The following is a 16,503-nucleotide window of genomic DNA, read 5'->3' on the forward strand; positions in this document are numbered from 1 at the left end:
GTGCTCATAACGTTGTGGCTGATCGGTGTACAAGTTTACATGTGGGAAAGTGTTGTTTATTGTATTGTATTATTTTATTAATCCCACAACGGGGGAATGTCCTTGTCACAGCAGCAATTACTTGAAATAAATAAATACAGATATAAAAAACTATGATAAAAACTAAACTATGGTATGGTGGTAATTTGAAAAAAAAAACAGAAACTACAATATTGATCAGGTGTTGTAGAGTCTGACAGCAGCAGGGATGAAAGACCTTCGGAACTTCTCCTTCTTACACCGTGGGTGTAACAGTCTGCTGCTGAAGGAGCTACTCAGGGACCCCACAGTGTCATGTAGGGGGTGAGAGGTGTTATCCATGATGGAAGTCAGCTTCACTAACATCCTCCTTTCACCCATTTCCTCAATGGAGTCCAGAGGACAGTCCAGGACACAGCTCGCTCTCCTGATCAGTTTATTGAGTCTCTTCCTATCCCTGTCCGTACTATACATTTGGGCCCTGGATTACCTTGCTTAGCAAGGGCTATCCCTTCCTATCATGCAGAATGAGGAGTTCTGATCCTCCCACCAGGAGGTTGCCTGAATTCAAATTCTGGTGAGAGTCCTGGCCATTTATCACGTTCATCTGCCAAGTGATTGCAAATTTTCCTATTTCAGATTACCTGTGTGGTTCATTGTTCAATCCTGCAGGCATCATTTGTAAGAGGAGGTGCCCTTTTAGCCTAAACCAAAGATAGTGGGTTGAATTAATTTAATTTGTGTGTATTTGCTTGTGACTCTATCCTATGTGATCTTACAAGCTAGGCTGTACTTGGTGAGATCAATGTAGTGTAACTTTCTTCTAAAGAGCCATTCAATTATTATTATTAATAATTTAAATCATTCCAAATATTTGGGAGTTTACTGCATCTGTTGATTGGACAGCATAACACCACATGATTTGTAGCTAGTATTTTATTAATTTGATTATTTCAATACTTTCATATAACTGTAATAGCATGTTTCCTTTGAATCTGTTGAATCTGCTGAATCTGCTGGTTCTTTCCAGGTGTAATCAATTTGTTTTTTTTCATCTGCACCAAGATATCTGGTTAGCATTTTAAACCATTAAAATGCCAAACTAATATACTATTATAATATACCTTTACTTATTTGGTGAAGTGCCTAAAGAAATTGTTTTCTTGTTTTTTCTAAAACTAATTTGAGTGCTTGAAACCAAGGGATGGTATGGAGGAAAGTATGCTAAATGTTGTAGCAAAATGAAGCTGTCCTTGAGATTTTTAAACATATATTTTCTGTTTGTCATAGTTTTTTGTCATTCTTGTATCTGACACACAGAGTGAATTTGCCATTTGGCTGATGAAAGGAACTATATTGTTTAAAAGGATTACCAGATTTATTCATGATAGAAGCCTTAAATGTGCTTGCTCATGGTGAAGTCATCACAGGGAGACTGTGCAGCAGCAGTTTTGCATACTGATTTGTGAATTCTCCTCCAACCATTTATAGGAATATATCACACCTCATGTATTCCCATGTGCATGGAAATGATCACTGAGGCATAGCCATCACCAGTGTCTCATAGCCTACTAAAGGCGGAGGCAAATCCCAGAGTTCAGATCAGATTGGTAAATAGAAACTCTAGCAATGAAACACTGTCTCGCCTCTCTGTGTTTACTGGGGATTTTTCTACATGCCTTGGCTCAATGCACTATCCCAGCCTCAGAGTTTCAGCTGGAAGGAGATTATTTGATTGGTGGACTTTTTGATATTCATCATGTCAATGCCTCTGTTAATCACAACAGACCAGAAGCCATCGCCTGCTCAAGGTGAGTCTTAGAACAAATCTGTGTGGATATCTTCTGAAGTTGAAACAACATCTAGTGTAACATATATATTTTGTACATTCAAAACTTTTGCCAAACATGTGACCTATAACTATAATCGCTGCAAATAGAGATAATCTTTTTCTCCTGTTGTCTTTTCTCTATTCTCAGTAAATCCTTAATTCTTTCACATTATCGGAGGTTTCAGCTGATGAGATTCACTGTAGAGGAAATCAATAACTCTACAAATCTACTCCCAAATGTGTCTCTCGGCTATGAAATATTTGACCACTGCTCAGATACACAGAATTTCCCAGGCATTTTAAACCTTATCTCAGTCAATGGCTTGATCCAACCATGGGATAAACCATTTAAGCAACAAACACATAAGTCCAATGTGTCCAAAGTGATAGCAGTGGTTGGGCCTTATACAAGCACTCAAGCCCTGACTGTAGCCCCACTCTTCATGGTGGATCTGATTCCTATGGTAAGTTTTTCAGTCTTATATAGTCATATATCAATATAGTGCAGTATATGTTTGTTTTATTTACTTAATTTTGAAACAGCTTTTTATAATTTCATAAAAGTCACTGAAATTTATTTTTTCTATTACTTTTTTAACAGGTCAATTACGGATCTGCTACTTCTGTGTTTTCCAAAAAAAATAAATTCCCCTCTTTTCTTCGAACAGTGCAACCCAATAAACACACCGTAGAAGTGATTTTTAACATTGTGAAGCACTTCAACTGGCGCTGGGTTGCTTTCCTTAACAGTGATGATGATTATGGCAATGATGGACGGGAATTGTTCATAAATATGATTAAGGACACTGAGATCTGCCTGGCGTACACCAAAGCCCTCGATTCTAATACAGATTACACCCCAGTATTCAAACAGATACAGGCACAGAAGATATGTATCATTATTGTTTTTGCTCCTGAAATGACTGCGGAAGTTCTCATTAAGGCAGCAATACAACTAAAAATCAAAGACAAGGTGTGGATAGCAGTGGACACCTGGTCCTTAAACAAGAAGCTCCCCAAGGAGAAAGGAATTGAAAATATTGGAACTGTTCTTGGGGTGTCTCAGCCAGTAGTGACCATACCTGGTTTCAGTGATTTTATCTATTCTTCAAAAAGCCAGAATCATTGTGAAAATGCAGAACCAGAGAGGTTTTGTAATCAGGTTTGCAGCTGCAGTAACCTGAGTGCAGAAGATATCATTGCTGCAGACCCATCTTTCTCTTTTCCTGTTTATTCTGCTGTATACGCCATCGCTCATGCCTTACACAATACTTTGCAATGTGGATCTGGCAGATGTAATAGCAATATTACAGTGTACCCACATATGGTAAGTAAACAAATAATTTACAATTTCCTATTTGGATTTTGCACATCTGGCAAGTGGGAGTGTATTGGAGATTTGGATGGGTTTTGTGATTAGTTTGGGGACAGAACAATCTGAATTTATAGTGTAATAAAGTCTCAGCATATATTTACATACTTCACAAGAGTGTACTATTATACCACTAATAAAAATAAAAAGAATTACATAAACAAAATATGTACAGTATGAGTATATATCAGACTAATTTTATAAAACAACATTTCAGTCACTCAGAGATCTTTGTCAGGCTTTATCAAGATAATCACAATGTCATTTGACAAAGCCAAGTGCTGAATTTTTTGATCAGACAAGATATTTCAAAAAGATGGAAAGCTAGAAGTCTACAATCTGATAAACCACTAAAATCTCTGAAGGGGGGTATCCTCCCTCCACATAAATATGTTTTAATAAGCTATTTAATTAGCATAATCTTAAAGAAATAATGGTCTCTTGGACTTTGTGTACCCACATCAGGTTCTAGCACAGCTGAAGAAGTCAAACTTTTCACTTTTGAACCGGAGTGTGGAGTTTGATGATAATGGTGACCCCAAGCACGGATCCAATTCCATAGTTTTCTGGAACCACAGTGGTGATGCAGAGGAGGTCGGCTTTTATAAATGTTACCCATCTATCAGTTTCTCCATCAACGACACCAAAATTCAGTGGTACACGAAAGGAGAAGTACGTTTTTTTCCCTTAAAGTATATCAAGAGTTTGGTGATATGGTGATAAAAATAAAAAAAAAATTTGCTTTGCTCTTCCACTTCTGTAGGGATATGTGTGTGTGTGTGTGTGTGTGTGTGTGTGTGTGTGTGTGTGTGTGTGTGTGTGTGTGTGTGTGTGTTTGTCTGTGTCTGTGAATGAATACACATGTACACAAAGATACATACACCAATCAGCCTTAACATTATGACCAATTGGGCAACAATCTGTGATACACTGTGTGTTCTGACACCTTTCTATCAGAACCAGCAGTAACTTTTTCAGCAGTTTGAGCTACAGTAGCTCGTCTGTTGGATCGGACCACACGGGGCAGCCTTCCCTCCCCACGTGCATCAAAGTACTTGGTTGCCAATAGGATGGTTACCTTTTACAAAAAATCTTTATACTTTTTAAATGTTTTATAGGCCTGATACTACCCCATTATTTTTTCCCGCCTTCACAGTTTTCAATTTGCAAAACTGATATTTGATTTCTGGCTAAATAATTGTCTTGTACAGGTGCCTACTTCACAGTGTTCCCCAGACTGTCCTGAAGGAAATGCAAAAAACCCAGATGGAATCCACAAATGCTGCTTCAACTGTGAAATTTGTCCGAATGGAACTTATGTCAACAGCACAGGTAAATTATTACACATCAGAAGAAGAATATTAATAATTATTTACCTGATGGTAGCTAATTTGTAACTGACATGATTTTTTATGGCTGAGAGGGTTTAACATTTCACGTTTATTGGACATATATTCAGGTTTCCATTTTCACTCTGACCACTGCACATGCCAATTATTCTGGAGCTTAACGAATGAAAGATTGCTATCCAATAAAATGTGTTTTTAAGAATTCACTGTTGTCTTCAGCAGCACAATTAACCAATTTCCTGTGAATGAACCAATTTATTGTCAGCCTGCAATACATTCTTAGTTTTGTTAAAATTACCTCTAGGGTTGTTATTACTGAAAACAACTAAAGCACGTTTTATATTAAGTAAAGGCTCATTAGAGCATACATTATAGTCTATTACACCATATTCTTACACAAATTAAACATCGGATACTGCTTCCTAAACTGATCTCTCTTTACCCACAGAAGATTTTTCAAAAGTTAACCCTAACTTTATTGACAAATTATTTCTCTCTCATGTACAACAGAGGATCCCTACAAGTGCATCAACTGTAAGGAGACAGAATGGTCTGCAGAAGGAAGTACATCATGCAGTCTGCGGGTGGTGGAGTACATCCCATTCACAGACAGTGGGGCTATAGTGATCATGGTCGGGGCCTGCACCTTGATGGGTCTCACACTAGCCATGTCCGTTCTCTTTGCCATCAACTACAACACCCCTGTTGTCAGATCTGCTGGGGGACCAATGTGCTTCCTAATTTTAGGTTGCCTCAGTCTGTGTAGTCTTAGTGTGTTCTTTTACTTTGATAAACCAACAACTTCCTTTTGTATCTTAAGGTTCTTGCCATTTCTTTTGTTCTACACTGTTTGTCTGGCATGTTTTGTGGTTCGCTCTTTCCAAATTGTTTGCATTTTCAAAATAGCTGTCAAGTTCCCCAAGCTCCACAGTTGGTGGATGAAATATCATGGACAATGGCTGGTCATCACTGTGGCATTTCTTACTCAGGCACTCTTGCTTCTTATTGCCTATTCTTTTGTCCCACCCAAGCCCTACAATGAGACAGTCTGGTCCAGAGACAAAATCATATTTGGTTGTGACATTAATCTTAAAGCATTGTCTGGTCCTTTGGTTTTACTTTTATCTTTGTGCTCCCTTTGCTTTATTTTCTCCTACATGGGAAAAGACCTCCCAAAAAATTACAATGAGGCCAAAGCAATAACCTTCTGCCTGCTCCTGCTCATCCTCACCTGGATCATCTTCTCCACTGTATATGTACTTTACCGTGGAAAGTACATCCCAACACTGAAAGCTCTGGCAGTACTCTCCAGTCTCTACTCCTTTCTGTTGTTTTATTTCCTCCCAAAATGTTACATCATCATATTTCAATCGTACAAAAACACACAGCAGTACTTCCAAGGTCTCATTCAGAATTATACCAAAACAATTAGCCAGTAGCAGCCTACACTAACTATGTGCTTCAACAGAGAGAAAATATGCATTTCATGATCCTTTTAAAAAACAACAATAAGAATTACAGGCACTTGTATTGTAATTTCAGAGGTGGGTGGCATGTCCTTCTGTTCAGTCCTAAACAAAAGCCTTTTCTAAAGATTCTAAGTGTCCTTTATATGGCTGATATCTGTAGTCACTAAAGGGACATTTTACTTACTGTGATTGTGACACTAACCAAGATGAAATAAGTCTGATTTGATAATACTGCTGAATTGTGCATGTATCATCAACAATTAGATGTATATTAACTGTAGTAGTTTCTGTCCAAATTGTCTTTGAAATGTTGGAAAGTCTTATTTCTGAGAATATGTGTCTGGAGTGCATTTTATTGTAGATTAATTATTGCATTAACATCTTTTTGAGTTATGTGTAATTTACAAGCGCCAGGGCATTTTGTGACAATCCACATTAAGGTATATGTGCTAAGCTGCTGTACTAATTAAGATATATTCATGTACATGTATAGAAGTTATATAACAGTAAGAGTGATTAAATTAAAACATAAAATGGAATGTTTGTTTTTATCTGTAGTTTTTTTAGGTTGTTGTAACACCAGTGTTACCACATGATGGCACCACTTCACAGTGACGCTGTCTACAGGCCAGAGGACAGTTCCAATATACACTTATATGACTTAATTTTCCTCTGTCAGTATTCATTCAAGCCAAGCCTGATAATAAATAAATACGTTTTTATTTTTCATTTTATTTATTCCCCTGTGAATTAAGCTTTAAAGGGAAAATCAGTTCTAACAGTACTAAGTGAATGACTATTGCATTGAGGTTCAAGTTAGGGTTGTGGTGGGGGTACCCTTATGGACAAATTAAGTGACGTGATGATTTACATCTTTTCCAGGCTTGATGCTATAAGTGCAGTTATCTGTAAGTGTATTGCCTCTGATTCCTCTGTCTGAATAGATTTCTTCTGATATTTCTCAGTAAATTTTATTCTATTGTATTTTTATTGTATTTAAATTTACCTGGCTGCTATGACGACCCAATTTCCCTTCAGGGATTAATAAAGTCTATCTATCTATCTTTCTATCAATCTATCTATCTATCTATCTATCTATCTATCTATCTATCTATCTATCTAAATGTTGTAAATTAATAAGGCCCCCTTCGTACACACAAGTTACTAACAGGGAACTATGCTGGCTGTGGTACCATTTGGTATAAGAACCTTAATTCATAAATAGTTAGACATAAGACAACAGTGTTTGATTTGGATGCATTAAATATCAATGTAAACAGTGATATGGGCAAGTCAGTCTGATTATTTGGTCATTGATCCAATTAAAACATTTACCTCAGATAACAAGTTTCTTGATAACTTCACTTATTTATTTATTTTTGCTATGAGGATGCAACCCTACACCATGACCAAGACATTTTTTTATTAGCTGTGCTGTTATTCGGACCATGCATTTCCACGTCAGCTTTACTTACGTTACTTATTACTTGTATCTAGTGAGACGAACTGTGCTTTTGGTTGCTTTGACATGTTTACTTTGTACTGACAGTAGGCCACACGAAGACAGTGATGCGTCACCAAAGTTGACCTGAGTCAGTAGCTACTGACGGTCGACCATTTTCTCTCTCCATTTGAAAGTCAAAGTGTCACGCAGTGACGCTTAGTAAGGCAGGGGTGCCCCACAAAGTGAAGCGGAAAGAGCCTTACCGCAGGGGGTATGTGACAATTCCAGAGTGTAAATTGCCATTTTGTTGTGGCTATTCAGTTTCCTGGCAAGGAGAAGGGGAGGATGGACCGTGAAACTAGGAACGAATTGGTAAATAGTGCCACTTAGCATGGCATATGGCGCGTTTGGAGAGCTGAACGCTGACACCAACAAATTGACGATTTCATACCAATTTCAGAGTTACATTCGCCACACACGTTGTAACGCAGAATTTAAACCAGTATTCATCCACTTGTTAAAAGTTCAAGATTTGCGTACCCTGCTGTGGAGGGATTAAAATAACTAATTAAAGGTACAGGGTGATAAATAGTTTAGACATTTAATTAGTCTAAATATTTACAACGACGAGCTGCTATAAAGTGCTGAGACGTTTTTATTTTATTTTACAATTTCTAACATGCCTTGATTCTTGTTATTTATTTTTTAGAGTTTGTGATTTTGATCAAATCGAGGAAGGCAGCATTTCTGCTGAGGGGACACATATTTTTGTTTTACAAAATATGGAGCGAGGAAAATCGGAGGAACGCCCCATGGCTTTTCACTTGTACCTTTCAATTTTCCACTTTGGTCAGATAAAGGGAAAACCCTGGGAAAAACTTGGCCAGCAACTGGTCCTTCCTTTTGCGCCCACAGCAAAAACAAAACACACTTTAAGTGGAGGCAGTTTGCGTTTTGTTGCCATATGGGATTTGGCTTAAAATGTGTCTTCTTTTGAATCAGTAAACCGCAGGTCCCTCGCCCGCCAGGGATGTTGATGTTGACAGTTCTGGTCTTATTTTATTATTATTTCCATGGACCTAAAATAGTCTCCATTAGTTATTTCAATTATCCATTTAATTATCACGTTTAGAATTAGGCCGAATTGTTTTTTGAAAGACCACTAATACATGATTGGTCCTGTCATTGTGGAATGTCGATGTGATTATTAACAGACAAAATGAATGACCATCTTTATCTGTATCTACTAACTGTCAATGCAGCCGGGCCTCTTTCATCAATGACAATTAGTTGGAGTTAACTTTTACCCCATGTGCTATTGTTCAAAACTATCTGTGGGTTTAATCAACAGAGGCTGGCGTTGTGTGTAAAGAGTTGGATCTCACCAACAGGACTATATCTGTACTCCACAGTCATAAATCCATTAAACTGAAACTAAAAATGCGGTTGACTACATTTAGACTAGATAACTTTTCCAGTACAAGCGAACATACTGATATTGCAAACAAGCAATTTAAGAAGATGATAGTGTCGATCCATCAGTGGGACTCAGCACTGAGGTAATGGGCTTATAGCAATACAGAGAAAAGGCTAAATAATTTCCTCATAGGTTTGTTTTTGATATGCTTTTAATCTCAAATCAAACGCTTAATTTCCACGTTGGTCATACAACTGTTGTTTTACGCACGGCTAAATACAGTGTGCCAGAGGATGCTTACTTATTCTCATTGAAATCTTGCTCAAGTGGTTCAGAGTAAATGGCAGATGTTTTGCAATTCAAGGCGCATCAATACCCATGCGCTTTAGTGTTTAACAATGGCTCTCCCCTTTTGTTAGGCACTTGTGTCTTTCAGTTCAGATCTCGACAAAGGCTTCATCCTCCAGCGAGTTATAAAGTTACTTTCCAGCCAGTTCATTTCGGCCCTTGAGAAAACCTTAAGCGATGTTAATGTGGACCTCTGGTCTTTTCATGCAGTAACCCCGGCACACACAGGCAAACAGCGCCCATTGTATTCCCAAACCAAAGTAAGAAGTCTTTAAATAACCCGAGGACCAGTCTATAGAAATTCATGATGCGATTTCTATTTGATGTTTGATCAGAGCGTAGTCAACAGGTCCGTCGCGTGGCTTTTCAGAAAATCCTGTCTATATTTCTAATATTTTTCCAGCGCACCTGTCCATGTACCTGCTCTTTTTATTGTGACCTTGTTTCTCACAAAGAGCGTTTTGGTCACACCAGTGGTGCCTCAAGTCCATCTGAATGGAAGGCGGTACATCGATTTGCTCCGCTCACGGTGCGCCAAATTATGGGCCTGTGTTTGCATATTTTAACAGCGTTCCGATACCCAGGCATGGTATAGGCTGAAAATACACGCATCTACAATAAACAAACGAAATTCGTTACGACATTGGTCTTTTTAAAATTATTTTCTGCAAAATACAATGACCTACAGCGTAAAACTAAAGCCTATTTAATTATTTAATATATAAATATATGTCATCGGAATGCATAATGTTAGGCCTAATGTGTTTATTTCATAGCAAGTGCTGTGGGATTACAATAATATACATTTGCATGTGTCTAAAATATAGCATTATTTGTTGTCTATTGTTATTCGTAAACATACTTAGAATCTACATATAGTGTTTTCTTCAGAAGTAGCCTAAATGGAAGATGTAGATAACCTCTGCATTTCTGCTTCTGTTATACCGTTAGGGTATATCCATTGGCTTGCAAATGTCTCACTTTCCCTCTACGAAGAAAATAGTTTATTGTAGTAATTGCATAATTGCTTCACTAATTGTTGTTAACAAGTTCCCCAATAGTCCAATTATTACAGCAGCATTGTCAGGTCCCCGCCGGCAGGCATCCATGACAAAGGTCCGATAGGGTTAATGAATGACCTGGGGCTGAAAAGTGAAAGTAGAGCGAGAGCCCGAGCCCTTTTATAAACATACACTTAACTTGTCATTTAATGGCACTTGTATTATTATGTCCACTTGGGACACAAGTTTCTCGTTGTGCTATTCTTATGGATATTTGATGACATAACGACTTTTATGAGAAGTAAGGTGGTGTTGGAGAGAAACAGTTTTAAAGCCTGGCTGCATTCCCTCACTGCAGACCAATGATTATTTTAATAAAACCTCCAACCCCTCCTTCCATTTAGCAAATATACGCTCCCGTTTTTTGACCTCAGAGAGCAAACACTAATTGAAATTATACCGAATAATCAGCGGTGAAATCTCTCCTCTGTGGCACAGAATAACAAGACAGGCGACTGTTGTGATGCCACGACTCCATGCTGAAATCAACGCTCCACGGTCTTGTGTTAAAACCAAGCGTGAAAAGGCAGATAATGTGGCATCCAGAGGACAAAAGACACCAGAAAGCTCACTTATACCAGAGCACCTCGGCCAAATTTCATACCAATTAAATGCGACCCGCAAGTTTTCGGTACATTTTACGCAATTAGTGTCTTCTGACACAAGGCCGACATGCTCGTGCTTCTGTCTATTTGACATGAAACTGTGATTCAGTTTGGCGGGGCCACTTAATCTAGTCTAAACGCTGGACAATGTATTGAATTTAGAAGTTTGTTTAGATGCAATAATAAAAGAATGTGTCCTACTAATTGAGTTTCAGCATGTAAATAACGCAGTTTGACCTGGAGGTGGCAATGACAACTTAAAGCTTTAAATACAACTAGTACACATAGGAGTAGATACAGGAAGTATGCGTTATCGTGTCAAAACGGAATGAAGAGAAGAGTAGCTACGTTGGTTCACTTTAGAAGTGGAGGGAATCTTTTGATACCCACACGTTTGTGGTCACAAAGCAGACGAAAAGAAAAGATCAATGGCCCACTACTATAAACTGGCCTCTTTTCATGCGCGCTCTCCCCAGACTGAATACAAATGCCCCTCCTTTACCCGGACCCTCAGTCATTTTAACACACGCATTGTGTACCGGATCAGGCGAGAATACTTTGGCAGTGTAAGGTTTTCTCAGCTTTGTCGCGTGTCTTTCAAAACGCATTATCTAAACTAACTCTTAGTCCTGGAAATACACCAGCAACCCTAAATAACACATCTACGGAGATACTAATTGGTAATAGGATAAATGGACACCTTTACCTTACAAGACAGTGCCAATGTCTATTCCATAAGTGGGTGTCTACAGTTTTTATTCACCCCATTTAGTATTTTCAAATGGTCTGTGTGCGAGCACAAGATGCGCAGTGGACTGCAGTGAGCCTATAGTCAATACATTGTTTCAGCTGGTATGACTTTCCCAAGCCTTCGCCTCTTTCAGGGAGCAGTGTGGAAAATCGGGAGGCGAGGGACCGAGGACAAGGGGCGGCCCACGATTCTCCTCGGTGCCTCACCGGCCTGGTATGAAGACAAAAACTGGCGACGCACAATAGCCAAAGAATCCTTAAAGTGTTAACAATTTTTCAAAATCTCCTACGCTTCTCGTGCTTACATTTTTGGTGTTTGTTGTGAATAAACATAAGCGTAGCTGCATCTTTTGCCTAAAGAAAATAGGTTAGCTGATGGGATAACAGTTTGCAGGTGTAACACATTTACTTCAAGGACCACCAGAAAATCGAAATGTTGTGGGGACACGCAGGGAATTACCACGGTGCTGCCTTCGACCTGATGGCGTGAAACTCACATATAAAAGATTGAATACAAGAGTCAATGGTGCCCACACCATGCTCCCCAAGCCAAACCATTACGATTACCCATTATGTTTATGATTTTTACGCTTCTCTCTATTTTTTGCCCCACACGTTGTTTCTTGGGTATTTGCACTTATATATCCATTACGCAGTAGGCTATGCACTGTAGCTATCCCGATTTGTGGCCTGTGCATGTTATAGATAGATAGATAGACAGATAGACAGACAGACAGACAGACAGACAGATAGATAGACAGATAGATAGATAGATAGATAGATAGATAGATAGATAGATAGATAGATAGATAGATAGATAGATAGATAGATAGATAGATAGGTTAACGTTAACTGAAGGAACAATAAAAACAAGGACGGACAGAAATGACAAAACATTCAGCAACATATATGTTCAAACGGCCTACATTATTCACTTTTCTATTTTTAAGCCTTTGGCTAGTTTTGGCTGTCAAATGACGCCACTGTTGCTCATTTGAGCGCAAGAGACAGGCGGGACTGTTTGCATTGAGATGTTAAGTGGGTGTCTCTATATAAATCCACTCAGGGTCAACTCCTTCATTCGTGCCCGAGAGAGGGAAAGAGATTAACTTCAAGGAAACCAGAAAAACAGAATGGTGGCTACGACAGACAGCGCAGAAAAGTCCAAACCCATCGCTGGAAGCAAGGTGTGTAGCATAACCTATTATGAAGAAGGGGATTTAAGGGTAGAACATTAAATAGGCTAACCCAAAATGACTGAAATGTGATGAATGAAATGTTAATTTTACCCGCTTTTTACAGGTGTCCAAACCACTCATGGAAAAGAAACGAAGAGCTCGCATCAACAAGTGTTTGGACCAGTTAAAATCTCTTCTGGAGAACTACTACAGCACTAGTGTAAGTATGCACTTTAATGTTTACTTCAGACCAGAGTTACTGCACTTCATTCATTAGTAATGCAAAACATTGTTTGAAGAAAGTGTCTCAATAATGTTATTTCTTTACACAGATTCGAAAGCGCAAACTGGAAAAGGCCGACATCTTGGAGCTCACTGTGAAACACCTAAGGAACCTCCAAAAGATCCAGAGCTGTAAGTTACAACCTCACTCTTGCAGTAGACCAACACCAACCCATTCAAATACTCGGCTGATTTTCAAGCTCGGGTTTATGTACTGTAACTGTATGCACAGATTCGTGGTTCTCACCGTAAGATGTTTTTCTATTGCTCTCAGGCACCGCTGCTTCGGAGTTTTCCGATTTTCAAACTGGCTTCCGCGGTTGTCTGGCAAACGTCAACCAATATCTGCTGATGGCAGACAGCTTGAACGGGAGCGACCGCTGGACGTTATCGCAGCTTTCCAGCAAACTCAGCCACTCCCGGGGACAAGAAGAACTCTTCAGCACCATGGACAGCGGCATGGGTAAAGCTGAGACGCAGGATGAGGTGCGGAGACTTCTCCCATCGGCAGCCGGACCTGAGGAGAGAAAAACGGCCATACCTAAAGCTTTGAAACCCAAAAGCACAAGCACGTCTCCTTTTTTACCGAGTGAAGACGCACGGCAGCCATCTAGAAACAAACATCCTATTCTTGTTGCGTCGCCCACACAAAATACTCATGAAAAAAGTTGCAGTCACAAAACGTTTTACTCTGTCAGTCACAGGAATGAAGTTGCAAACACTCAGCACAACGTGTGGCGACCTTGGTAGAGCTGATATAAAGCTGTAGATAGCTTATAGCTTGTTTAAATGTTTTTAATTTCACTGTATAGATTTTCACAATATGTTATTTCCTATATACTATATGTTTTATTTTCTAAATAAAATTTGCGAAAGTAAGAACGTGTTGTCTTGGTTATTGAACTAGGAATAGATCTTAATCTTTCAACATTTCACACATTTCAACTTTTGAACCTCAAACGACCAAAGTTGTGTGGGCATGGGACTCAAATACGTTTATCAAATTGTGTTAAATGCATTATATAAACACTGAGGCTGTGCTTTATTTCGAAAAACTTTTTTTTTCATTGCATCGAATTTATTCACAATTATCAAATAACTTTGTGGAGTTGACATAAAAAGACCCAGAGAGGGGGTTGACTGACATTTCATCCATTCTTCTGTGGTTTCACGGATAAGTACCGAAACAGTAGCGGGAAAATCAGATGCTTGTCGGACAGCACAACAATTTTCTGCTATAGGCCACTAATTACACGCATCATCTCTTCTCTGCCTCCTCTGGACTTGGACAGGACCAAATGCTGTTGGCTATAATTCTTGAAAAGAATAATTGTGAAACAGTGAAATTTCTGCTCCAAGTTGAAACCTGAATTCCTGTCAGTTTAATTGTTAACAGCTTTTCTGGAAAAGCTCTACACCTATAAGCCCACATAATACACTCAAAAGTAACATAATTCGTAGGTCCCTTGGGCTGTTTATGAGCATATTCCCTAGAGTGCAAAACACAATAAATGTACCATAATCTTCATTAATCCTTCACTTGCATGTAAGGCAAGCAAGCAAGGTTTAATGCCCAGCTATGTTTTTTAAGTAAACCCAAACAAACGTGTTGGATAAACCATAACCTATTTTAGCAGTAAAGACCAATAGTGGTATTTACTGTATCTGTGCGTCTTAAAGTTTTTTTTTGTCTACGGAATACTGTATAACATACAGTTCTCATCAACTTATTGCACTACAGTGATTGCAATTCTATACTATGTAGGCCATATGCACAAGGCAGCAAACCTGTCCATCATTCAGCTCTTTTAAAGTGTCCTATAGTCTTCTTCCGCTGCTTTGGCAGAGCTGTCATAAAGTGTCTCTCCATTCTTAAAGGGCCGAGCTGGAAAAGGATGGCACCTTGCAGCGAGGAGAATTGCTGAAACGCCCACAGCTCTTTCAGATGGTAGGCTATACATGCTGAAAAGACGCTGCTGCCCCATAGAAGAGGGGTGCTAGGGTGCAGTGCAGAGGACAAAAAAGTACACACCGCATGGTTCAAGTTTTTTACCCTCAAAATAACAATAAACTCTCAGCTCCAAACCCCGTTATGGCAAGTATTTATTATTCCAGCGTTTTGTTCTGTCTTACAAACCCTGTCTGTAAATCTTAGTAATACTCTCTTCCCACAAAGTCAAAGCTACTCTTTTAATGAGACCAACAGAGGCCCATGGCACAAGAAAAGTTTGTTTTATCCAAGAAAGGAAATGCCACGTGACTTCCACACTGAATGAACTTAAACTTTTTCTAAGAATTTCTATGAACTCTTCTCAGCATTGTTTAAGTAACCTAGTTTGGTTTGCCACTATAATAGCGACGCATATTAGAGCTGAGAACCGAAAGGAGGGAGAGAATCAGCTATTAGCATTAGACTGGGCCCAGTCAAGCGCTCTTAAGGGAGCAGACGAGGATGAAGTGCGCTGCAGACCCCGCCGTCCACTGCTCATTTCGCTGGTAAATATGTCCATGCTAGGAAGGCTTGACAAGATTCACTTACACAATTACAACATACAATATGTAACTCACCCAAAGACCTCACAATTAAGTGTGAACCGTATACAATAGTGCTGGCTTTGGTTTCCAGTTAGACCTCCAGCACACTGTGGAATTACGTTTTAGCACGCAGAAAGGGGCCGTGCCCACTGGCCGTGCCGAGCTCACTGTTGCGGGCAACTTGGGCACCAGGCAGCTCCGACCTCTCCACCGAGCTTTAACCAGGTGCTGCAGTGCGGCACCAGCTCATTAGAGACACCTGCGCCAGAAGAAAACACTGTGCTCCAGTTTAAACGTGACATTTATTTTTTTCGCTCAAATGAAATATCATTTTTAACATAGTTTTTGCGAGTACGTTGCCTAATGTTACTAAAAACAGTCCTATACACCTAATTTACTCTAACTTAAAGTTAGCTTAGTTAGCTAGACGCTTTATTCCACTTTTCATCCCACGCGGGTCTGCCGGCATAAAACACAACCTGTTAGTAGGAGAAACCTAGAGACGTTTCGAAGGATGTTTGGTGTTTATAACAGAGCAAAACGGGTATAAATGATTTAAAATGTTTCTTGTGGGATAAATCTTTTGCCTGTTTAGCTAACGTAATACCGTTCACGTTACCATTAACGTTACTTTCACCATTACATCTCCTTTATGAAGTAAAAACTCATTAAATAACGGAGCTGAACTCACCTGAACTAACGTTACACGAACCTAGTAACTTAAAAAGCCTATAACAGATACAAAACATTCTCAGTATGGAGGTTTTGAAAAGCTGTAACTAACTTTAGCTAACTTGTGAACTGCCGAGTCAGGTTAATGTCACCATAGCAACTGTCCCTTGTA

General features: G+C 39.1%; 1 protein-coding gene and 1 pseudogene across 1 annotated transcript; both read left to right on the forward strand.

Moving 5' to 3' along the window:
* Window positions 1-1,637: 1,637 nt before the first annotated feature.
* Window positions 1,638-11,910, forward strand: LOC127377254 (taste receptor type 1 member 1-like; annotated as a pseudogene).
* Window positions 11,911-12,748: 838 nt separating this feature from the next.
* Window positions 12,749-14,006, forward strand: her3 (hairy-related 3). Its single transcript, XM_051425790.1, has 4 exons — window positions 12,749-12,851; window positions 12,967-13,062; window positions 13,175-13,256; window positions 13,399-14,006. Exons 1-4 carry the CDS (start codon window positions 12,798-12,800, stop codon window positions 13,872-13,874), a joined length of 708 nt encoding a protein of 235 aa, XP_051281750.1. The 5' UTR covers window positions 12,749-12,797; the 3' UTR covers window positions 13,875-14,006.
* The last annotated feature ends 2,497 nt before the right edge of the window (window positions 14,007-16,503 follow it).

The sequence above is a fragment of the Dicentrarchus labrax genome, unplaced genomic scaffold (genome assembly GCF_905237075.1).
Source record: "Dicentrarchus labrax unplaced genomic scaffold, dlabrax2021, whole genome shotgun sequence".
NCBI lineage: Eukaryota > Metazoa > Chordata > Actinopteri > Moronidae > Dicentrarchus > Dicentrarchus labrax.

What these genes read in the sequence shown, in the direction of transcription:
- her3 (XM_051425790.1), top strand. Translation starts at nt 12,798, where the DNA reads ATGGTGGCTACGACAGACAGCGCAGAAAAGTCCAAACCCATCGCTGGA. An exon ending in AACCCATCGCTGGAAGCAAG is followed by an intron (nt 12,852 to 12,966) that starts GTGTGTAGCATA and finishes CGCTTTTTACAG; the next exon opens with GTGTCCAAACCACTCATGGA. An exon ending in AGAACTACTACAGCACTAGT is followed by an intron (nt 13,063 to 13,174) that starts GTAAGTATGCAC and finishes TTCTTTACACAG; the next exon opens with ATTCGAAAGCGCAAACTGGA.